At 48.0% G+C, this 25,225-nt stretch overlaps 1 protein-coding gene across 1 annotated transcript; it reads right to left on the reverse strand.

Annotated features, from left to right (window-relative positions):
- Positions 1 to 10,566: 10,566 nt before the first annotated feature.
- On the reverse strand, positions 10,567 to 24,597 carry LOC311126878 (large ribosomal subunit protein uL23). Its single transcript, XM_084200854.1, has 5 exons — positions 24,548 to 24,597; positions 19,537 to 19,717; positions 15,085 to 15,261; positions 13,461 to 13,530; positions 10,567 to 10,629 (listed from the first exon to the last, which is right to left on the reverse strand). Exons 1-5 carry the CDS (start codon positions 24,570 to 24,572, stop codon positions 10,615 to 10,617), a joined length of 468 nt encoding a protein of 155 aa, XP_084056980.1. The 5' UTR covers positions 24,573 to 24,597; the 3' UTR covers positions 10,567 to 10,614.
- Positions 24,598 to 25,225: the final 628 nt, after the last annotated feature.

Consider the following 25,225-nt stretch of genomic DNA (forward strand, 5'->3'; position numbering starts at 1 on the left):
TGGGTGAGAACTTTCCTTTTCTGGCTTAACTGTAGTAGAAGTCTCTTCAGTTTCAGCATCCAGGCAACTGCTTTCTTCAAGCTGTTCCATGTTGAATAGTACTCAATCAGTTTGCTGGTCGGACTCTTTTCTTCCACACATGTACTGTTTACGATGACGTCTTTTCTCACCTCTGGATCATCTGGAGGGATGGAGCCAAGCTCCTCGGGGACTTTCGGCCATTGTGTTTCTGTTTTCTCCAGGAATTCTGGTCCTTTGCGCCATCTCTTTGAGTTCAGGAAAGTTTCAACATGTAATCCTCTTGAGGCATCATCGGCTGGGTTGTGTTTGGAGTTCAAATACCTCCACTGTTTTGCTTTCGATAGGTCACGGATCATAGCAACCCTATTCGCCACAAAAGTATGGAATCTCTTGGTATCGTTGCGGATGTATTTTAGCACCGACTGGCTGTCTGTCCAGAAAGTTGACTCCTCAAGTTCAATCTGGAGCTCCAACCTTAACATCCTGTCCACTCGCACTGCCAATGTTGCTGCAGCAAGTTCCAGTCTGGGGATCGTCATCTGCTTGAGTGGAGTCACCCTTGATTTCCCCAGTATGAATGCGATGTGGACCTTTTCCATAACGTTTGTGAACCTAAGGTAGCTTGCCGTGCCATAACCTTGTTCACTTGCATCACCGAAGTGATGCAGCTGGTCTTGATTTGACCAAAGTTCTCCGGCATCATACACCTGTTGATCTGGAATCTGGAGAGCTGGTCCAGCTCTGAGAGCCATCTCTTCCATGAAATAGAGTGTTCTTCAGGGATGACTTCGTCCCATCCACACTTTAGCTTGCAGAGCACTTGAAGAATTTGCTTTGCCTTTAATACGAATGGGGCGAGGAAACCTAATGGATCATAAATAGAGCTGACAGTTGAGAGAATACCTCTTCTTGTAAGGGGTCTGTTCTTGACAGTGACCTGGAAGGTAAACACATCCCTTTCAATGTTCCATCGGATTCCAAGTGCTCTTTCAACAGGCAGCTTTTCTCTGTCCAGGTCCAGTTCTTTTATCTGCTTGGCTTTGTGTTCATCAGGGATAGAAGCTAGTACGGTGCGACTGTTGCTGACCCACTTGGTCAATTTGAACCCACCTTGAGAGCACACATCCCTGAGGTTTCTTGTGAGAGCTATGGCTTGTTCTTCTGTGGCCACTGACTTGAGGCAGTCATCAACATAGAAGTTGGACTTGACTGTTTGAATCACCTCTTCATCGTACCCCTCACAGTTGTCTTCTGCAGTCTTTCGCAGTGCAAAGTTTGCACAACTTGGAGAGGATATAGCACCGAAAAGATGTACTGTCATTCTGTACTCCTCCAATCTTTTGTTAGTATCACCATCCGGCCACCATAGGAATCGCAGGAAGTCTAAGTCATCTTCATGGACACGTACTTGATGGAACATTCCTTCGATGTCTGCCATCATGGCAATGTGCTCTTGCCGAAATCTTAGCAAGACTCCTATAAGCGTGTTTGCCAGGTCAGGGCCTTGAAGGAGTTCACTGTTAAGAGATGTACCTTTATAGGATGATGAACAGTCAAACACCACTCGTATCGTTCCTTTGCGCTTATGGTGAACGCCATGGTGTGGTATGTACCATACCTTGCCTTTCTCTCTGAGGAGCTGTTCTTGTGGTACCTTCTCGGCGTAACCTTTTGTTATCATCTCTTCCATGAAGCCTTTGTACTCTGCAGCGTAACCTTTGTCCTTCTTGAACTTCCTGATAATATTTAGAGCCCGCTGCTTTGCCATGTCGCGGTTGTTTGGCAGGACTACATCTTTGTTGCGAAAGGGCAACGGTAAGTAGTAGTGATGGTCTTTGAGGGTTATGGAGCTTGATACTATCTCCATAAACCTACGATCCTCAGCTGACATCTCACTTTTCTCTTCATACTCTCTCTCAGGGAAGTCATGGTTGTACTGATTTACAAGAAGAACCCCCAGGTCGGCCATTGAGATACGATTGGCCATCACCGTAGGACGCCCGGATTCTTCTGCCATGGTACAACTGTTGAGAGGACCATTCATCACCCATCCTAAGAGGGTTTTCACTGCATACGGTCCGTTGCCTTGGCTATTTATGATTTGCCAGGGTTCCATTGCCTTTGGAGCATTTACGCCAATCAGAAGTTCGACGTCAGCATCAATCTCCTTCAACTGAACCTCTTTCAGGTATGGCCACCTTTTGAGCTCTTTCTGAGTGGGAATGTTTTCTCTTGTCACTGGGATCTTATGTTGGGTGTAGACCTTTGGTAATGCAAGAAATGTGTTGCCTTCCACATTGCCAATCTCTAATCCAGATATCTCAAAGCTCTTGGTAGGACTCTCCTGCCCCATTGTGCGTAGCAGAATTTCAGTCGCACTGCCTTTAGCTTGCAACTGCCTCATGAGTCTCTCCGTACAAAATGTTGCTGAGCTACCAGAATCGAGAAACGCATAGGTTAACACAGACTTGCTTCCATTTGCCACCTTTACTTGAACTGGCACAATTGCAAGTGCACAATCTGTACCGGCCCCGGTATCTTCACCAGCTTCCAGTGAAACAAGAGCACTGCTGACAGTCTCCTCCCGCTTTACTGCTACACCACTCATATCTGCCTTTTGAGATCTAAATCTCTCTCTTCCTTCAATGTGCAGGATAGTGGGGTGCTTTCTTTGACAGCTCTGACAGGTCATCCTTCTTTTACATTCTCTGCTTAAGTGTCCTCTCATCAAACAGCCAAAACAAAGGCCTTTTGATCTCAGAAACTCAACCTTGAATTCATGTGGCTGTGCCTTCACCTGTTGGCAGTCGACCAATAAATGCGCACCAGCACAAAATATACATGAGATACTGGGAGCATCAGAAGGGTAGGTGCCTGGTCTCTTTACTTTGAATGTTTGTTCTTTTAAAGGTTTTTCAGAGTCACAATCTGCCACTACAGCTACTGTAGTGGCAAAGCTGCTTCCCCTACTCTTGGACTTGAACTGCTGTTTAAAGTCAGCTTCTGTTTTGGGTTTTAAAAACCTTTTGTTGTACAGGGGATCTTGAATATCTCCATACAACGGATCCTGCAGTATTTTGGCCTGTTTTTCCATGAACGTTACCAGGTCACTGAACTGGGCCCTCAGGTGACTTCTCTCTAAAATATCACATGCCATAGACCTCCATTTTCCCCTTAGTTTGTAGGGAAGTTTTGACATGATCAGCTTTATGTTGGAGGGAAGATTAAGCTCTTCCATGTTCTGTAGGTCTTGCATAGCGTTACAGCAACCTCTTAGATAGAGTGCATAACCACCCAGTCCCTTTCCATCATCGGGTTTGATGTTTGTCCAGTTCCAAGCCTTTTCCATGTAAGCAGTGGTGACTTTGATTTCATTGCCAAAGTGTTCCTTTAACAACCTCTTAGCTACTGCATAGCCTCTTCTGGCTTCCATATGCAGACAACTACGGACCAGATCCTTGGGCTGACCAGAGGTGTATTGTTCCAGGTAATAGAGCCTATCCTGGTGACTGCTTGTCTTATCTTCTATACCATGCTCAAATGCACGCATGAATGGCCTAAAGTTTAGAGGATCACCGTCAAACATAGGTATCTCCCTAACAGGGAGTGTGGCTTGTTTGTGCTGTAGTACAAGGAGGTCAGCAATTTCATTCTGCCTTTGCATGACAGTAGAGAGGTTATCATGGCTGGTATTATGGCTGATACCCGCAGTGTTGATTCTGTGTCGATTGCTAGACCTTGCTGTTGGCTGCTGAAGAGTGTGGTTTACGACTGTTTTCGGAATAGGGTTTGATGGCTTTGTGGTCGGTTGTTGTAAAACTCTTTGTAGTGGGGTCTTTGGAACTGCACCTAATGCAGCAAACTCAACAGGTGATGGTTCAGGTTCCACATAGACCTCTGGTTCCTGTTTCTCAAAATAAGAGTTCATTCCATCTTCTTGGCTTAGTAAATGGGCTGCCACAGAATGGGATTGAGAAGTTGACTCGGTACTCTCCAGGACCTTCAGTTTGGCATTATATGCTGCTATGTCCGTTTCCAGTGCCATTTTTTCCATCCTAACATTCAGTTGAGCTTTCTCCAGTTCCAATGCATGCTTGTCTTGTAATGATGCTTGGCGAGCTAGTAGAGCTGCTCGTTCTGCCTCGGCTTTAAGGCGTTCAGAGGACACTGAGGAAGCAGTCTTAGAATACTTAGTTTTACTTGATATTTTTGACACATTGGAAATGCTGTCATGTGGTTCAATGAGCGTTTGTGGCTCAACTTCAGCCTTTTTCCATATTTCCACCTCTTTCAGGAAATGTTCATAAGTTCTCATTCTTGGTTGATAGTAGTTAATGCTCTCCTGTTCCTGTTCCTCCTCTGTGACCAGCTCTAGCACAGATTCATGAGCCTTCTTAAAGTCATTGAGCACAGCATCAAATGCTTCAAGACTCTCATTCACAGTTGCAATGTTTCCTCCATCAACAAGAAGGACTTTTATTTCATTCATTTTGCGTGTACACACTCCAAGTTTGCCTCTCCGGGCTGCATAGAGTGAATTTAGATGCTCCTCTGCCCTCTCCAGTGGAGTCTTATTTGGGATTTCCTCCTCCATCATTCACTTTTAGTTCACTCAATTTACAATGACACGGTTGTTGGTTTGATTGTTAAACGTAATGCCCCTTTAGACCTCCTTTAATCTTTAAAAACACAGTCATCCATTTCAGCATATTGACCCATTTTGAATTGCACATGTGCAAGTTTGGCATTTTAGATGCGTTTTAAACATTTCATCCCGTTGAGGTTTTGTCCCTTTAATGAAGTTTTAACACGCAGTATCTTTAGATCCTTAAGTTGCATTCGTTGCGTTGATGGATTGCATTTCCACGTTAGGCCAAATATTAGATATATGATTAGGCTACATTGTGCATAGGATCTGTGTTTCCCAAACTTAAACTTCTTAATTGTTTTCACAGCGCTGTATTTTGAATTCCATTCCCAAGTTTATCAAACATTCCAATTATAAGCACATTTGCGCTTCCATAATATGCATGATCAAACGATCGCCTTGAACAGGGCAGCTCATTCATTCGCAGTGGTTACTCACGGCTGGCGAAATCTAGGAGTTCAAATCCTTCCAAGCGAGCTGTCCTTATGGTCCGAATGCAATTACAAATAGAACAAAGTCCAGCGTGTGTCCGAACCGGAGATTTCCTTCCGGTAGTAATCCTTCACGGAGTTTTTTGACTTGAATGTAGTGGCTTCCTTTCCTCTTTACCATAGCCACTGCCCTAGCCTGAAGCGGGGTTGTTTCGGACGCATACAGTCCACACTCAACGTTTCCAAACGGCCAAACATTCAATGAGATCCAGGGATATAGTGCAACATAAAATGTTTATTCTTCTTATCTAACAAAAAGGTATTCTCCAATCAACTTAAAGCAGAGATTACTTGAAATGCAAATACATAATATAATATGACCTGTCTGTCTGTATTTCTGTATGTCTATATGGTCAAAAAACTATACCGCTCCCGCATCTAGCAAGGACTCCTCCCCCCGAAGGCCCAACTTCCTGCCTTTATACTAACACAATTAACACAGTACAATGAATGGGCAAGAGGGGGGGCCAAAAACTGAGTTACACTAATAACAAATGAATATATCTCAATCCGGTAAATAAATCATAAAGGTACGTACCTAATATTTCATCATATACATTAATATTTAATATATTTACACAAATGTACATGGAGCTCAGTATGTTCAGTCTTTTATACAAAATATGCCCAAATCGGCTCTAACAGTTACCAATGACCTCCATCACCTCCATCACATCAGGAGGATCAAACTGAAGTCATGGAATTTGTTAGTAAAATATACACTGCTCCAAAAAATAAAGGGAACACTAAAATAACACTTGTACACAGTCGTTGCCATCCTGTACCTGTCCCGCAGGTGTGATGTTTGGTTGTACCAATCCTGTGCAGGTGTTGTTACACGTGGTCTGCCACTAAGAGGACGATCAACAACAAAAAAGACTCCAACTGTTGGAAGCATTGGAGTCAATATGGGCCAGCTTCCCTGTGGAACGCTTTCGACATCTTGTAGAGTCCACGCCCTGACGAATTGAGGCTGTTCTGAGGGCAAAAGGGGGGTGCAACTCAATATTAGGAAGGTGTTCCTAATGTTTTGTACAATCAAGTGTATAGCACTACAAAATAAAACAAAAAAGTAAGTTTGGAGAACTGTATTACATATTTGAATCATCTTATGTTAGAATTAAACAAATCAGGGCCTTTAAAAACTCATCGGACAATAAATGTAAAAATAAAATGCCTTATGATGACTGACGGAGTCGACATCAATCCAGTTGGTTGCATTTTATGAAAACATTTAAGAATTAGGTTGTTCCTTTACATGGTGTGATAGCTGATACTTATATGTGAAAATATGTGAAAAAATATATGTGAAATATGTGAAAAAAGAGACTGTCGCGTCTTTCAAGAATCCCTGAACTACATATCCATATATATATATATATATATATATATATATATATATATATATATATATATATATATACACACACACACACACACTACCAGTCAAAAGTTTGGACACACCTACTAATTCAAGGGTTTTTCTTTATTTTTACATTGTAGAATAATAGTGAAGACATCAAAACTATGAAATAACACATATGGAATCATGTTGTAACCAAATAAAAGTGTTAAACAAATCAAAAAAATCTTGAAGGAGTTCCCACATATGCTGAGCACTTGTTAGCTGCTTTTCCTTCACTCTGCAGTCCGACTCATCCCAAACCATCTCAATTTGGTTGAGGTCGGCGGATTGTGGAGGCCAGATCATCTGATGCAGCACTCCATCACTCTCCTTCTTACACAGCCTGGAGGTGTGTGTTGGGTCATTGTCCTGTTGAAAATCAAATGATTGTCCCACCAAACCCAAACCAGATGGGATGGCGTATCGCTGCAGAATTCTGTGGTAGCCATGCTGGTTAAGTGTGCCTTGAATTCTAAATAAATCAGAGACCATGTCACCAGCAAAGCACCCCCACACCTCCTCCTCCATGCTTTACGGTGGGAAATACACATGCGGAGATCATCCGTTCACCCACACAGTGTCTCACAAAGACATGGCAGCTGGAACCAAAAATCTCAAATTTGGACTCCAGACCAAAGGACAAATTTCCACCGGTCTAATGTCCATTGCTCGTGTTTCTTGGCCCAAGCAGGTCTCTTCTTATTATTGGTGTCCTTTAGTAGTGGTTTCTTTGCAGCAATTTGACCATGAAGGCCTGATTCAAAGTCTCCTCTGAACAGTTGATGTTGAGATGTGTCTGTTATTTGAACTCTGTGGCGCATTTATTTGGGCTGCAATTTCTGAGGCTGGTAACTCTAATGAACTTATCCTCTGCAGCAGAGGTAACTCTGGGTCTTCCTTTCCTGTGGCGGTCCTCATGAGAGCCAGTTTCATCATAGCGCTTGAGGGTTTTTTTTTTTTTTTTTTTTTGCGACTGCACTTGAAGAAACGTTCAAAGTTCTTCAAATGTTCCGGATTGACTGACCATGTCTTAAAGTAATGATGGACTGTTGTTTCTCTTTGCTTATTTGAGCTGTACTTGCCATAATATGGACTTGGTATTTTACCAAATAGGGCTATCTTCTGTATACCCCCCCTACCTTGTCACAACACAACTGATTGGCTCAAACGCATTAAGAAGGAAAGACATTCCACAAATTAACTTTTAAGAAGGCACACCTGTTTGAATTGAAATGCATTCCAGGTGAAGCTGGTTCACGGTCTTCTCGGTAAGCAACTCCAGTGTAGATTTGGCATTGTGTTTTCGGTTATTGTCCTGCTGAAAGGTGAATTAATCTCCCATTGTCTGGTGGAAAGCAGACTGAACCAGGTTTTCCTCTAGGATGTTACCTGTGTTTAGCTCCATTCCATTTATTTCTTATCCTGAAAAACTCCCCAGTCCTTAACGATTACAAGGTCCCTCTGTCGAGCAGTACATTTCAAACACAGATTCAACCACAAAGACCAGGGAGGTTTTCCAACGCCTTGCAAAGATGGGCACTTATTGTTGATGGGTAAAAAAAGCAGACATTGAATAGCCCTTTGAGCATGGTGAAGTTATTAATTACATTTTGAAAGGTGTATCAATACACCCAGTCAATACAAAGATACAGGCGTCCTTCCGAAATCAGTTGCCCCCCAAAAGAAATAGCCTCGTGAACTAACACTCACACTTTACTTTTCATTCCCCCTTACTAGCTCCGACTGCTGATAGCTACTTTATTTACTTACTATAACTGAGAAATGTCCCACCTAGCTACAGTAAGGTGAATGAACTAACTGTCAGTCGCTCTGGATAAAAGTGTCTGCTAAATTCCTAAAATGTAAAAGAAATGAAACCTCTTTAATGGTGACATTAAAATGGTTAATGGCTGTGATAGAAAACTGAGCCTGGATCAACCACATTGTAGTTAACTCTACAATACTAACCTAAAAATGATAGTGAAAAGAAGGAAGCCTGTACAGAATAAAATATTTCAAAATATGCATCCTGTTTGCAATATGGCACTAAAGTAAAACTGCAAAAAATGTGGAAAAGGAATTCACTTTATGTCCTGAATACAAAGTGTTATGTTTGGGACAAATCCAACACGTCACTGAGTACCACTCTTCATATTTTCAAGCATGATGGTGGCTGCATCATGTTATGGGTATGCTTGTCATTGGCAAGGACTAGGGAGTTTGGGATAAAACTAAACTGAATAGAGCTAAGCACAGGCAACATCCTAGAGGAAAACCTGGATCAGTCTGCTTTCCAACAGACAAATTCACCTTTCAGCAGGATAATAACCTAAAACACAAGACCAAATATACACGAGTTGCTTACCAAGACGACATCGAATGTTCCTGAGTGGCAGTGATACAGTTTTGACTTAAAACAGCTTGAAAATCTATGGCAAGACCTGAAAATGGCTGTCTAGCAATGATCAACAACCAATTTGAAAGAGCTTGAAGAATTTTAAGAATAATGTGCAAATATTGTACAATACAGTACAAAGCTCTTAGAGACTCCAGAAAGATTCACAGCTGTAATCGCTGCCAAAGGTGATTCTACTGGGTCAGAGGGTTGAATACACTACATGACCAAAAGTATGTGGACACCTGCTCGTCGAACATCTCATTCCAAAATCATGGGCATTAATATGGAGTTGATCCCCCTTTGCTGCTATAACAGCCTCCACTCTTCTGGGAAGGCTTTCCACTAGATGTTGGAACATTGCTGCTGGGACTTGCTTCCATTCAGCTACAAGAGCATTAGTGAGGTCGGGCGGTTAGGCCTGGCTCACAGTCGCAATTCCAATTCATCCCAAAGGTGTTCGATGGGGTTGAGGTCAGGCCAGTCAAGTTCTTCCACACCGATCTCGACAAACCATTTCTGTGTGGACCTCGCTTTGTGCAAAGTTGGAAGCACAGAATCGTCTAGAATGTCATTGTATGATGTAGCGTTAAGATTTCCCTTCACTGGAACTAAGGGGCCCGACCCATGAGAAACAGCCCCAGACCATTATTCCTCCTCCACCAAACGTAACAGTTGGTACTATGCATTCAAGCAGGTAGCATTCTCCTGGCATCCGCCAAACCCAGATTTGTCCATCGGACTGCCAGATGAAGTGTGATTAATCACTCCAGAGAACGCGTTTCCACTGCTCCAGAGTCCAATGGTGGCAAGCTTTACACCGACGCTTGGCATTGTTCATGGTGATCTTAGGCTTGTGTGCGGCTGCTCGGCCATGGAAACCCATTTCATGAAGCTCCAGACGAACAGTTATTGTGCTGACATTGCTTCCAGAGATATTTTAGAACTCAGTGTGTCTGTTGCAACCGAGGACAGACGATTTTTACGCGCTAAGCGCTTCAGCACTCGCGATTTACCACTCGGCGGACCCGCTCTGTGACCTTGTGGCCTACCACTTCGCGGCTGAGCCGTTGTTGCTCCTAGACGTTTCCACTTCACAATAACAGCACTAACAGTTGACCGGGGCAGCTCTAGCAGGGCAGACATTTGACAAACTGACTTGTTGGAAAGGTGGCATCCTATGACGGTGCCACGTTGAAAGTCACTGAGCTCTTCAGTAAGGCCATTCTACTGCCAATGTTTGTCTATGGAGATTGCATGGCTGTGTGCTCCATTTTACCGGTCAGCAACGGGTGTGGCTGAAATAGCCGAATCCACTTATTTGAAGGTGTGTCCACATACTGCTGTATAGATAGTTTATATATAATATAGATACCTGCACACTGAAGGATGGACACGTTTTATTGTGCAACATTTCAACACCAAAGCGGGAATATTCAGTGTGCAGGTATCCATCCATTCATTGTTAGTTAATTTGTTCTCCCTGCAAGTCATGGGATGTGTGCTTAGCTATATAACAGATGTGAGTTCTCTGATATTAAATACATGAGAACATCCCACCAGACAGAACATAAATCAACCAATAACACACGGGACAAGAGAGCGGTACGTTTTTACAAACATTTATTCCTCTGTACATCTCCCCAGCAGCCGTCTAGATGATGCCAATCTGGAACAGACAAGACAGGTGTTAGCCAGGATTCATAGGGCAGTTATACTGGAGTTGGGAGGGGGGACTGGAGGAGGACTGGAGTTGGGAGGGGGGGACTGGAGGAGGACTGGAGTTGGGAGGGGGGGACTGGAGGAGGACTGGAGTTGGGAGGGGGGGACTGGAGGAGGACTGGAGTTGGGAGGGGGGGACTGGAGGAGGACTGGAGTTGGGAGGGGGGACTGGAGGAGGACTGGAGTTGGGAGGGGGGACTGGAGGAGGACTGGAGTTGGGAGGGGGGGGACTGGAGTTGGGAGGGGGGGACTGGAGTTGGGAGGGGGGGACTGGAGTTGGGAGGGGGGGACTGGAGTTGGGAGGGGGGGACTGGAGTAGGACTGGAGTTGGGAGGGGGGGACTGGAGGAGGACTGGAGTTGGGAGGGGGGGGACTGGAGTTGGGAGGGGGGGACTGGAGTTGGGAGGGGGGGACTGGAGTAGGACTGGAGTTGGGAGGGGGGACTGGAGGAGGACTGGAGTTGGGAGGGGGGACTGGAGGAGGACTGGAGTTGGGAGGGGGGGACTGGAGGAGGACTGGAGTTGGGAGGGGGGGGACTGGAGTAGGACTGGAGTTGGGAGGGGGGACTGGAGGAGGACTGGAGTTGGGAGGGGGGACTGGAGTTGGGAGGGGGGGGACTGGAGGAGGACTGGAGTTGGGAGGGGGGACTGGAGGAGGACTGGAGTTGGGAGGGGGGACTGGAGGAGGACTGGAGTTGGGAGGGGGGACTGGAGGAGGACTGGAGTTGGGAGGGGGGGACTGGAGTAGGACTGGAGTTGGGAGGGGGGGACTGGAGGAGGACTGGAGTTGGGAGGGGGGGACTGGAGGAGGACTGGAGTTGGGAGGGGGGGACTGGAGGAGGACTGGAGTTGGGAGGGGGGGACTGGAGGAGGACTGGAGTTGGGAGGGGGGGACTGGAGGAGGACTGGAGTTGGGAGGGGGGGACTGGAGTTGGGAGGGGGGGACTGGAGTTGGGAGGGGGGGACTGGAGTTGGGAGGGGGGGACTGGAGTAGGACTGGAGTTGGGAGGGGGGGACTGGAGGAGGACTGGAGTTGGGAGGGGGGGACTGGAGTTGGGAGGGGGGGACTGGAGTTGGGAGGGGGGGACTGGAGTAGGACTGGAGTTGGGAGGGGGGACTGGAGGAGGACTGGAGTTGGGAGGGGGGACTGGAGGAGGACTGGAGTTGGGAGGGGGGACTGGAGTAGGACTGGAGTTGGGAGGGGGGGACTGGAGGAGGACTGGAGTTGGGAGGGGGGGACTGGAGTTGGGAGGGGGGGACTGGAGTAGGACTGGAGTTGGGAGGGGGGACTGGAGGAGGACTGGAGTTGGGAGGGGGGACTGGAGTTGGGAGGGGGGGGACTGGAGTTGGGAGGGGGGGGACTGGAGTTGGGAGGGGGGGGGACTGGAGTTGGGAGGGGGGACTGGAGGAGGACTGGAGTTGGGAGGGGGGACTGGAGGAGGACTGGAGTTGGGAGGGGGGACTGGAGGAGGACTGGAGTTGGGAGGGGGGGACTGGAGTTGGGAGGGGGGGGACTGGAGTTGGGAGGGGGGGACTGGAGTAGGACTGGAGTTGGGAGGGGGGACTGGAGGAGGACTGGAGTTGGGAGGGGGGGACTGGAGGAGGACTGGAGTTGGGGGGAGGACTGGAGTTGGGAGGGGGGGACTGGAGTTGGGAGGGGGGGGACTGGAGTTGGGAGGGGGGGACTGGAGTAGGACTGGAGTTGGGAGGGGGGACTGGAGTTGGGAGGGGGGGGACTGGAGTTGGGAGGGGGGGGACTGGAGTTGGGAGGGGGGGGACTGGAGTTGGGAGGGGGGACTGGAGGAGGACTGGAGTTGGGAGGGGGGGACTGGAGTTGGGAGGGGGGGGACTGGAGTTGGGAGGGGGGGACTGGAGTAGGACTGGAGTTGGGAGGGGGGACTGGAGGAGGACTGGAGTTGGGAGGGGGGGACTGGAGGAGGACTGGAGTTGGGAGGGGGGACTGGAGGAGGACTGGAGTTGGGAGGGGGGGGGACTGGAGTTGGGAGGGGGGGACTGGAGTAGGACTGGAGTTGGGAGGGGGGGACTGGAGGAGGACTGGAGTTGGGAGGGGGGGGACTGGAGTTGGGAGGGGGGACTGGAGGAGGACTGGAGTTGGGAGGGGGGGACTGGAGGAGGACTGGAGTTGGGAGGGGGGGACTGGAGTTGGGAGGGGGGGACTGGAGTAGGACTGGAGTTGGGAGGAGGACTGGAGTTGGGAGGGGGACTGGAGTTGGGAGGGGGGACTGGAGGAGGACTGGAGTTGGGAGGGGGGGGACTGGAGTTGGGAGGGGGGGGACTGGAGGAGGACTGGAGTTGGGAGGGGGGGACTGGAGGAGGACTGGAGTTGGGAGGGGGGGGACTGGAGTTGGGAGGGGGGGACTGGAGGAGGACTGGAGTTGGGAGGGGGGACTGGAGGAGGACTGGAGTTGGGAGGGGGGGACTGGAGGAGGACTGGAGTTGGGAGGGGGGACTGGAGGAGGACTGGAGTTGGGAGGGGGGGACTGGAGGAGGACTGGAGTTGGGAGGGGGGACTGGAGTTGGGAGGGGGGGACTGGAGGAGGACTGGAGTTGGGAGGGGGGACTGGAGGAGGACTGGAGTTGGGAGGGGGGGACTGGAGGAGGACTGGAGTTGGGAGGGGGGGACTGGAGGAGGACTGGAGTTGGGAGGGGGACTGGAGTTGGGGGGAGGACTGGAGTTGGGGAAACACAAACATAGAAAATAGGGTGCCACTTTTGACACATTGTTGGAGACTATTGAGATGTTACTGTTAGTCCTCACCTTGTTGGCAACATCCAACGCATCGTAATCTGGAGCCAGACGGACATACGCCTTCTTCTCACCATCAGGCCTTGGAGGAGAGAGGGTGGTTATTGCAACATGTATGACCTCATGTTTGTGTTTCAGACGTCAGTGGGATAAACAACTCCATTTCCCAGTTGTATCAGTGGTTCCTTTGATGACATCACAGATCAGATTGTTTACATCTACAACGGGACTGGACCAACAACCAGCGATGGAGGGGGTCGTGCTGAGCACAGCGTCATCTTTCATCATTAATAACTATTCACTGGGTATCTTTAACCAGCTTAGGGCTGTCCTCGAACAAAAACAAATATTGGTCGTCCGAGAGTTGTCTGTTCTTTCGACCAATCAATTGGTCAACATTTTAAGACGTGTATTTTTTCATATATAGACATATAGCCTATCATAATCACGTCAATAAATTGGTGACAGCAAAATGACGTGAAAAATACCCTAGTAATGGGGGAATGTTTACTGGTTGCTCAGGAGGGAAAGGGGAAGTCAGATGTATGGAAGACATTTGACTTAGTTGTGGAAACTACTGTAGATCAGGGAAAGGGAGGGTATAGGAGCGAGCGTTGCGTGAGTATTGTGTGTGTGACAAACACGTGCTACATTATTTTTTCAGACCATTTGGAACAGTGTAAACGCTAAATAAATAAGTCTGTTCTCACGAGAAATTAAAATAACGCCTACATTACAGCAATTACTAAAAACAGTTGCATGCATTCGTGAATTGCTGTTTATTGTTTAGGATAATTATTTAAAGCTCCCTTTCAAAACTAAAACGCTTGATTGCATTTCAAAGCATGAATGACTCGTATGCTGTGTGATGACATGATTGATACAGTAGCCTATACACACACTGAACAAAAATATAAACGCAACATGTAAAGTCTTGGTCCCATGTTTCAGGAGCTGAAATAGAAGATCCCAGAAATGTTCCATACGCAAAAAAAAACGTATTTCTCTCAAATGTTTTGTACAAAGTTGTTTACATCCCTGTTAGTGAGCATTTCTCCTTTGTCAAGATAATCCATCCACCTGACAGGTGTGGCATATCAAGAAGCTGATTAAACAGCATGATCATTACACAAGTGCACCTTGTGCTGGGGGAAAAAGGCCACTAAAATGTGCAGTTTGGTCACAACACAATGCCACAGATGTCTCAAGTTGAGGGAGTGCGCAACTGGCATGCTGACTGAGGGAGTGTGCAACTGGCATGCTGACTGAGGGAGCGTGCAACTGGCATGCTGACTGAGGGAGCGTGCAACTGGCATGCTGACTGCAGGAATGTCCGCCAGAGAATGTAATGATCATTTCTCTACCATAAGATTTGATTTAAGCCACCCTCTATTCAGTCATAGATCCCCTTCAACCTTACTCTGACCTCACAGCTCAACATGGAGGCAGCCATTTACCAACTCCACCCCAGCTACGAAGGTAATGTACTTGGTGGCCAGGTCAGAGGTCAGACAAGCAGGCAGTTCAGTATGTATCTATTGAGTCTAATGGGAGAAGTCAGTTTAAAGGTAGTGATGCCTGGACTGCATTCAGGTTAGTAATGTGTAATGTTAGGATTTATTAAATAGTTATTTACCTAATGAGTGTGTTGACCTTGGCCACGTCAATGTCGTAGAGCTTCTTGACTGCGTGTTTGATCTGGTGCTTGTTGGCCTTGACGTCAACGATGAAGACGAGGGTATTGTTGTCCTCGATCTTCTTCATGGCCGACTCGGTCGTCAGTGGGAACTTAATGATGGCGTAGTGGTCCAACCTGAGGAGAGGGGGGAAGGAGGAGGAGGTGTGGAGAGGGGGGAAGGAGGAAGAGGTGTGGAGAGGGGGGAAGGAGGAAGAGGTGTGGAGAGGGGGGAAGGAGGAAGAGGTGTGGAGAGGGGGGAAGGAGGAGGAGGTGTGGAGAGGGGGGAAGGAGGAAGAGGTGTGGAGAGGGGGGAAGGAGGAAGAGGTGTGGAGAGGGGGGAAGGAGGAAGAGGTGTGGAGAGGGGGGAAGGAGGAGGAGGTGTGGAGAGGGGGGAAGAGGTGTGGAGAGGGGGGAAGGAGGAAGAGGTGTGGAGAGGGGGGAAGGAGGAAGAGGTGTGGAGAGGGGGGAAGGAGGAAGAGGTGTGGAGAGGGGGGAAGGAGGAAGAGGTGTGGAGAGGGGGGAGGAGGTGTGGAGAGGGGGGAAGGAGGAGGAGGTGTGGAGGAGGAGGAAGAGGTGTGGAGAGGGAGGAGGAGGAAGAGGTGTGGAGAGGGGGGAGGAGGTGTGGAGAGGGGGGAAGGAGGAGGAGGTGTGGAGAGGAGGAGGAGGTGTGGAGAGGGGGGAAGAGGTGTGGAGAGGGGGGAAGAGGTGTGGAGAGGGGGGAAGGAGGAAGAGGTGTGGAGAGGGGGGAAGGAGGAAGAGGTGTGGAGAGGGGGGAAGGAGGAAGAGGTGTGGAGAGGGGGGAGGAGGAAGAGGTGTGGAGAGGGGGAAGGAGGAGGAGGTGTGGAGAGGGGGGAAGAGGTGTGGAGAGGGAGGAGGAGGAAGAGGTGTGGAGAGGGGGGAAGGAGGAAGAGGTGTGGAGAGGGGGGAGGAGGTGTGGAGAGGGGGGAAGAGGTGTGGAGAGGGGGGAAGAGGTGTGGAGAGGGGGGAAGAGGTGTGGAGAGGGGGGAAGAGGTGTGGAGAGGGGGGAAGGAGGAAGAGGTGTGGAGAGGGGGGAAGGAGGAAGAGGTGTGGAGAGGGGGGAAGGAGGAAGAGGTGTGGAGAGGGGGAAGGAGGAAGAGGTGTGGAGAGGGGGGAGGAGGAAGAGGTGTGGAGAGGGGGGAAGGAGGAAGAGGTGTGGAGAGGGGGGAGGAGGTGTGGAGAGGGGGGAAGAGGTGTGGAGAGGGGGGAAGGAGGAAGAGGTGTGGAGAGGGGGGGAGGAGGAAGAGGTGTGGAGAGGGAGGAAGGAGCAAGAGGTGTGGAGAGGGAGGAGGAGCAAGAGGTGTGGAGAGGGGGGAAGGATGAAGAGGTGTGGAGAGGGAGGAAGGAGGAAGAGGTGTGGAGAGGGGGGAAGGAGGAGGAGGTGTGGAGAGGGAGGAAGGAGGAAGAGGTGTGGAGAGGGAGGAAGGAGCAAGAGGTGTGGAGAGGGGGGAGGAGGAAGAGGTGTGGAGAGGGAGGAAGGAGGAAGAGGTGTGGAGAGGGGGGAAGGAGGAAGAGGTGTGGAGAGGGAGGAAGGAGGAAGAGGTGTGGAGAGGGAGGAAGGAGGAAGAGGTGTGGAGAGGGGGGGAGGAGGAAGAGGTGTGGAGAGGGAGGAAGGAGGAAGAGGTGTGGAGAGGGAGGAGGAGCAAGAGGTGTGGAGAGGGGGGGAGGAGGAAGAGGTGTGGAGAGGGAGGAAGGAGGAAGAGGTGTGGAGAGGGAGGAGGAGCAAGAGGTGTGGAGAGGGGGGAAGGAGGAAGAGGTGTGGAGAGGGAGGAAGGAGGAAGAGGTGTGGAGAGGGAGGAAGGAGGAAGAGGTGTGGAGAGGGAGGAAGGAGGAAGAGGTGTGGAGAGGGGGGAGGAGGAAGAGGTGTGGAGAGGGGGGAGGAGGAAGAGGTGTGGAGAGGGGGGAGGAGGAAGAGGTGTGGAAAGGGGGAAGGAGGAAGAGGTGTGGAGAGGGGGGAGGATGAAGAGGTGTGGAGAGGGGGAAGGAGGAAGAGGTGTGGAAAGGGGGAAGGAGGAAGAGGTGTGGAGAGGGGGCAGGAGGAAGAGGTGTGGAGAGGGAGGAAGGAGGAAGAGGTGTGGAGAGGGAGGAGGAGCAAGAGGTGTGGAGAGGGGGGAGGAGGAAGAGGTGTGGAGAGGGAGGTAGGAGGAAGAGGTGTGGAGAGGGGGGAGGAGGAAGAGGTGTGGAGAGGGGGGAGGAGGAAGAGGTGTGGAAAGGGGGAAGGAGGAAGAGGTGTGGAGAGGGGGGAGGATGAAGAGGTGTGGAGAGGGGGAAGGAGGAAGAGGTGTGGAAAGGGGGAAGGAGGAAGAGGTGTGGAGAGGGGGCAGGAGGAAGAGGTGTGGAGAGGGGGGAGGATGAAGAGGTGTGGAGAGGGGGAAGGAGGAAGAGGTGTGGAGAGGGAGGAAGAGGTGTGGAGAGGGGGAAGGAGGAAGAGGTGTGGAGAGGGAGGAAGAGGTGTGGAGAGGGGGGAGGAGGAAGAGGTGTGGAGAGGGGGGAAGGAGGAAGAGGTGTGGAGAGGGAGGAAGGAGGAAGAGGTGTGGAGAGGAGGGAAGGAGGAAGAGGTGTGGAGAGGGAGGAAGAGGTGTGGAGAGGGGGGAGGAGGAAGAGGTGTGGAGAGGGGGGAGGAGGAAGAGGTGTGGAGAGGGGGGAAGGAGGAAGAGGTGTGGAGAGGGGGAAGGAGGAAGAGGTGTGGAGAGGGAGGAAGAGGTGTGGAGAGGGGGGAGGAGGAAGAGGTGTGGAGAGGGGGGAAGGAGGAAGAGGTGTGGAGAGGGAGGAAGGAGGAAGAGGTGTGGAGAGGGAGGGAGGAGGAAGAGGTGTGGAGAGGGAGGGAGGAGGAAGAGGTGTGGAGAGGGAGGGAGGAGGAAGAGGTGTGGAGAGGGAGGAAGGAGGAAGAGGTGTGGAGAGGGAGGAAGGAGGAAAGGTGAGCAATGTGCCTCAATCTAAGCCCTTCAAATGTCCCCTCTGCAAGCCAACATGTTCCATCCTGACTGTGCAGGAGATGACCAACTTCTGAAGGACCTGTCAGAACCTGTCCTACCAACCAGGGCCATGTCCACAAAGCGGCTCTTAGGCGTGCTGATCTACGATCAATTTGGACTACTGTTATTTTATTTTACTTCTGCTCTTTTTTTTGTTGTTGTTTTATTTTTACTTTTTTTGTTAAAAATAAATGCACTGTTGGTTAAGGGCTGTAAGTAAGCATTTCACTGTAATGTCTGCACCTGTTGTATTCGGCGCATGTGACCAACAACATTTGATTTGATTTGACCTTACATTCAATAAGACTGGAGAAATCATAGATCAGCACTTCTACTCAGACACTGTTGGATATAGGCCCTGTCCTACACAGCCCTGTTGGATATAGGCCCCGTCCTACACAGCCCTGTTGGATATAGGCCCTGTCCTACACAGCCCTGTTGGATATAGGCCCCGTCCTAAACAGCCCTGTTGGATATAGGCCCTGTCCTAAACAGCCCTGTTGGATATAGGCCCCGTCCTAAACAGCCCTGTTGGATATAGGCCCTGTCCTAAACAGCCCTGTTGGATATAGGCCCCGTCCTAAACAGCCCTGTTGGATATAGGCCCTGTCCTAAACTACACAGCCCCGTTGGATATAGGCCCCGTCCTAAACTACACAGCCCTGTTGGATATAGGCCCTGTCCTAAACAGCCCTGTTGGATATAGGCCCTGTCCTAAACTACACAGCCCTGTTGGATATAGGCCCTGTCCTAAACTACACAGCCCCGTTGGATATAGGCCCCGTCCTAAACAGCCCTGTTGGATATAGGTCCTGTCCTAAACTACACAGCCCCGTTGGATATAGGCCCCGTCCTAAACAGCCCTGTTGGATATAGGCCCCGTCCTAAACAGCCCTGTTGGATATAGGCCCTGTCCTAAACTACACAGCCCTGTTGGATATAGGCCCCGTCCTAAACAGCCCTGTTGGATATAGGCCCTGTCCTAAACTACACAGCCCCGTTGGATATAGGCCCCGTCCTAAACAGCCCTGTTGGATATAGGCCCCGTCCTAAACAGCCCTGTTGGATATAGGCCCTGTCCTAAACAGCCCTGTTGGATATAGGCCCTGTCCTAAACTACACAGCCCCGTTGGATATAGGCCCCGTCCTAAACTACACAGCTGTAGTGCATCAGTGGTTTATAAGGATGAATCACCCCTAGCAGACAATATTCTGCATAGAGTCAAACAAGTGTGCCTGTAGCTCAGCTGGTAGAGCACGGCGGTTGTAACGCCAGGGTAGTGGGTTCGATCCCCGGGACCACCCATAAGTAAAAATATATGCACACATGACTGTAAGTCGCTTTGGATAAAAGCGTCTGCTAAATGGCATATTATTATTATTATGTATAAACCATCTTGAAGTGTGTAGGACTTACTTGTTCCTGCGAGGGGCGCTCTTGCGGGGGTACTTGGGTTGTCTGCGGAGGCGCAGGGTTTTGGGGCGGCGGAAAGTTGGAGACGTCCTGATCTTCTTCTTCCTCTGGCTGTGGACTCCCTTCAGAACAGCCTTCTTGGCCTTCAGGGCCTTCACCTTGGCCTCGGTCTTGGCAGGGACAGCTAGAGGGGGAGATAAGACGTGACAACTGGGTTTAGGCAGGGACAGCTAACGAGGAAAGGAAACATTAACTGGTTGGGGGGGTAAACTAACACCTGCCTCAGATCACTGGTAGACCAGCGGAGTGAGCCATTAGATCACTGTTTGCCCTCCTGCATCACTTTACACACAGAATCTCCACTCAACATAGAATGACCATTTGTATCGATCTGTGACCGCCAAAAACTTCATAGGTGAATATACAGTTCATTCGGAAAGTATTCAGACCCCTTGGCTTTTTCCACATTTTGTTACGTTACAGCCTTATTCTACAATGGATTAAATAGTTCCACCCCTCATCAATCTACACACAACACCCCATGACGACAGCAAAAACAGGTTTAGAAATGTTTAAATATTTCTTGAAGAAAAACTTTAATATCACAGTATTCAGACCCTTTACTCAGGTTTGTTGAAGCACCTTTGGCAGCGATTAAAGCCTCGAGACTTCTTGGGTATGACGCTACAAGCTTGGCACACCTGTATTTGGGGAGTTTCTCCCATTCTTCTCTGCAGATCCTCTCAAGCTATGTCAGGTTGGATGGGGAGTATCACTTCACAGCTATTTTCAGCTCTCTCCAGAGATGTTCGATCGGGTTCAAGTCCAGGCTCTGGCTGGGCCACTCAATGATATTCAGAGACTTGTCCCGAAGCCACTCCTGCATTGTTTTGGCTGTGTGATTAGGGTCGTTGTCCTGTTGGAAGGCGAACCATCGCCCCAGTCTGAGGTCCTGAGCAGGTTTTCATCAAGAACCTCTGTACTTTGCTCTGTTCATCTTTTCCTCCATCCTGACTAGTCTCCTGGTCCCTGCTGCTGAAAAACACCCCCAAGCATGATGCTGCCACCACCATGCTTCACCGTAGGGATGGTGCCAGGTTTCTTCAAGTTCAATCTTGGTTTCATCAGACCAGAGAATCTTGTTTCTCATGGTCTGAGTCCTTTAGGTGCCTTTTGGCAACCTCCAAGTGGGTGGTCATGTGCCTTTTTTTTGTCTGGCCACTACCATAAAAGCCTGATTAATGGAGTGCTGCAGAGATTGTTGTCCTTCTGGAAGGTTCTCCCATCTCCACAAAGGAACTCTGGATCTCTGTCAGGGACCATCGGGTTCTTGGGGACCTTCAATGCTGCAGACATTTTTTGGTACCCTTCCCCAGATCTGTGCCTCGACACAATCCTGTCTCAGAGCTCTATTGACAATTCCTTCGACCTCATGGATTGGTTTTTGCTCTGACGTGCACTGTCAACTGTGGGACCTTATATAGACAGGTGTGTGTCTTTCCAAATCATGTCCAATCAATTGAATTTACCACAGGTGGACTCCAATCAAGTTGTAGAAACATCTCAAGGATGATCAATGGACACAGGATGCACCTGAGATCAATTTCGAATCTCGTAGCAAAGTGTCTGAATACTTATATAAATAAGGTATCTGTTTTTTATTATTATACATTTGTAAAAATGTCTGAAAACCTGTTTTTGCGGGGTATCATTGGGGTATTGTGTGTAGATTGAGGGAAAAATGTATTTACTCCATTTTAGAATAAGGCTGTAACGTAACATGTGGATAAAGGAACTTTCCAAATGCACTGTAAATAGTCTAAAATGGCATAAACAAGCCAAGATAATCGAGCGATTATATAAATAGGCTAAATATCAATACATCTCAGCCACTTCAATATTCATATCTATAGATGGGTTAGCTGACAACTTCATGAAAACGATGTGCGCACTTCCATGGGGCAGAAGTCAGCCAGTTGTGGTTCTGGATGGCCAGAATGCAAGCAAGAATGACAATGAACTGCCAGGTGGGGGATCGTACATGGCTCGTTTCATCTTGTTATTGATACCATGTCTTATATTGAGGTGTTGAGACGGATTTCATGTCAATGCTAATATGGCTAAAGTTCTCTAGCTCGCCAACCAACTACTAACGATGTATTTGAGACAAGTTCTGATTGTGCAAATTAACTTACATTTTCAATAAACATTGGAGACTAAATATAGCTTACATGTTGTCAACGATCAACCCAGTTTTGCACACCTCGGTTTTGTTGTAGAGAATCTTGTGCATTTCAGGTAAAATAACAACCCAACGTTTATATCCCAGGACAAATTAGCTAGCAACAGCAAGCTAGCTAAATTGCCATGAATGTTTCATGCCTTTCGACCTGTCCCCAAATTAATAGTTGTTTCAGATCGCATCTGGTGTGAATGGACAAAATCAACATGCATGCGATGGGGCACGCGTGTTCCCGATCTAGTCAGCATGCTAGGCACACCAGACGTGATCACGACACGCAGGTTGAAATATCAAAACGAACTCTGAACCAACTATATTAATTTTTGGGACAGGTCGAAACACATGAAACATCCATGGCAATTTAGCTAGCTAGCTTGCTGTTGCTAGATAATTTGTCCTGGGTTCTAAACATTGGGTTGTTATGTTACCTGAAATGCACAAGGTCCTCTACTCTGACAATCCACAGATGAAAGGGTAAACAGAGTTAGTTTCAAGTAACCTCGCCTCCTTCAGGCTTCTTCTTTGGACTTTATATGGCGGATGAAATGATTGAATAACATGTATTAATACAATGGGTGGGTCTAATCCTGATTGGTTAAAACCGCATTCCAGCCGGTGTCTATTCCACAAATTACCACCGGCAAAATAAAAAATGACATTAAAATGCCTGTTTACTCTGTTCCATCTGACTGCCCAATCCACTGTCTCATCAGCCCAGCCATGCAATTTATATAAACTTGATATCCACTATAAAAAGCATCTAGACATTATCTCCCATTTCTTTTAGACTAATATTTAGTTTTCAACAGCAGATATTTGTATAAACCTTGCTGTCTGTCGCGCCGACATTTGCAACATTGTTTCAATATTGAAATTCTATCTCCTGCTGTCCCATAGTAATGAACGTGTTGGGAGTCGGGACGAGACAGACAGCGTTTCTCAGCCAGTCGAAATCATGAATTAGCTGGCATCATTTTTATGGATACAAAAACATTCACGCAGCTAATTTGCAGTCTTTCAAGCTTCCGTTTTAAGTGATTGTGTAGCTGTGTTGTTGGCTAGCTCCTCTGAACAACAGTGTCCTGATCAGAGCATATTTTCTATGCCAGACGAAATCACACCTCATTAGCTCATTGTTATGGATGTACCCAAATAAATGTCAACAGAAAACAGTTTAAACAAATGTAAATACCTTTCAGTTATTCTGCCTGCACTTAACTGTAAGTTAGCCGTAGTTGGCTAGCTAGCTAGCAAGCGATAAGAACGTTGCCAGCCAGTATGGTAATGGAACATTTAGAACAAACGACTGGGTCTCGTCCATGGATAGGGGTTCCCGAGTGGCGCAGCGGTCTAAGACACTGCAACTCAGTGCTAGAGGCGTCACTACAGACCGAGTGGCGCATCGGTCTAAGGCACTGCAACTCAGTGCTAGAGGCGTCACTACAGACCCTGGTTCGATTCCAGGCTGTATCACAACCGGCCGTGATTGGCGTCCCATAGGGCGGCGCACAATTGGCACAGCGTCGTCTAGGTTTGACCGTCATTGTAAATAAGAATTTGTTCTTAACTGACTTGCCTAGTTAAATAAAAGTAAAAATGTAAAAAAATACAGAACAAAAAAGACTGAACAACTGGGTCGCTTCTCTAGCACAACTAGATTTGTATCGGGACTATATATTGTGGAAGGAGGATTAAATAGTATGAATTAATTAATCAAAATAAAGTACCAAAAATATGTCAATCATTATTTGAATATGTTGGTAACCCATTGTATAAAAGTCATCAAAGCCGGTGTTTGGAGGATATATTGGCATGGTTTGCCTGGCCGAGACCAACAACACCCGTGCCAATATATCCTCCAAACACCGGCATTATCACTTAAGTGTACATATATTTTGAAACGTGATCGGTGTCAGCATGTAAGTAACATCGCTATCGGGACACCGGACCCTGGAGTGTTTTAGAGTTCATCAGTTCAACAGGTCATTTCATGGCAAACACTCGACACCAACACACATTAACGTAACACACGAAGTGAGTGAAAATGTACAACAAACACTGCGCACTTTAAATGAGTAGAGAACTAGTTTGCTAAATAATCATTTATCGATCACAAATCGCAACAGCTATGTTAACTGATAGCACGTTAACTAGTTAGTTAGACTACACGGTAAAACTGGCGAAACGTAGCTAGCTAGAACAACAACACAATGGGCTGTCACGTATAAAGGGGCATTTAGCTAGTAGATAATGTCCTTGACCTTGTACAAGAATGAAAACGTTTGGGTCCCATCCAATCTAGGACCATTCAAACTTCTTTGATAAGTAGCTAACTACCGTTAGCCTAGCTAGAAGTTCAACGTGCATCTGCCATCCAGTACTGTGGAGCAATAGCGTTAATACGGACCTCACAAAACCAGCATGTGTCCAACATAGAGGGCCTTAGAAACAATGATTATTACACCACACATAGACAGCGGAGTGCAGAGCTTATCCAGGAGGAATGAACAATTATAGATAGGCCAACGTGGAACTTAGCTATAAAAATATAAAAAAGTAGCGAATGTCTTAGCTAAATAGCATAGCATGACGTCGCTAGCCGGTTGCACCGTTCCACATTTAGTGACCTTACACAAAATATCTAAGCACGTCTATGATTTTAATCGATAGAAATGATAGCTATATATTAATCTTGGTAAATATGTACATAGAACATACGTGGTTCTATATTTTATCTGATTTTCCGGGAAAATAATGTATAGATTCACGAACCTTCCTTCTTCGCCTTTGGTGCCATGTTGAGAAAGGAAGAGTCCTTGGGGTTTCCGGGGCTATAATACAGGGGCGAGAACGCGGCACTCACATATCGCGGGACTGGCGAACTGCAACATGGTACATGTAGTTAGAGGTCACAATTTTTCGGAAAAGGAGGAATATATTTGGAATTACATACTGCTACAGAGGAAGTGTAGATCAGTGGACAACATGGGAACTGTACCTCAGTGGACAAGATAGGAACTTTTTTTATTTTACCTTTATTTAACCAGGTAAGCCAGTTGAGAACAAGTTCTCATTTACAACTGCGACCTGGCCAAGATAAAGCAAAGCAGTGCGATAAATAATAATAATATGCCATTTAGCAGACGCTTTTATGTGTGCATACATTTTTGCGTATGGGTGGTCCCAGGGATCGAACCCACTACCCCGGCGTTACAAGCGCCATGCTCTACCAATTGAGCTACAGAGGACCACCCATACGAGGACCACCCATAAAAACAACAACACAGAGTTACATATGGGGTAAAACAAAACATAAAGTCAAAAATACAACAGAAAATATATATACAGTGTGTGCAAATGTAGCAAGTTATGGAGGTAAGGCAATAAATAGGCCATAGTGCAGAATAATTACAATTTAGTATTACCACTGGAATGATAGATGTGCAAGAG

The sequence above is a fragment of the Coregonus lavaretus genome, assembly GCF_964263955.1.
Source record: "Coregonus lavaretus genome assembly, contig: HAP1_SCAFFOLD_384, whole genome shotgun sequence".
In the NCBI taxonomy this organism is placed as follows: domain Eukaryota; kingdom Metazoa; phylum Chordata; class Actinopteri; order Salmoniformes; family Salmonidae; genus Coregonus; species Coregonus lavaretus.

Coding starts and splice junctions, on each gene's coding strand:
- LOC311126878 (XM_084200854.1), bottom strand. CDS start 24,572: ATGGCACCAAAGGCGAAGAAGGAAG. Junction 19,718..24,547: donor ACCAAAGGCGAAGAAGGAAG/GTTCGTGAATCT, acceptor CTCCCCCTCTAG/CTGTCCCTGCCAAGACCGAG. Junction 13,531..15,084: donor AAGGTCAACACACTCATTAG/GTAAATAACTAT, acceptor CTCTCCTCCAAG/GCCTGATGGTGAGAAGAAGG.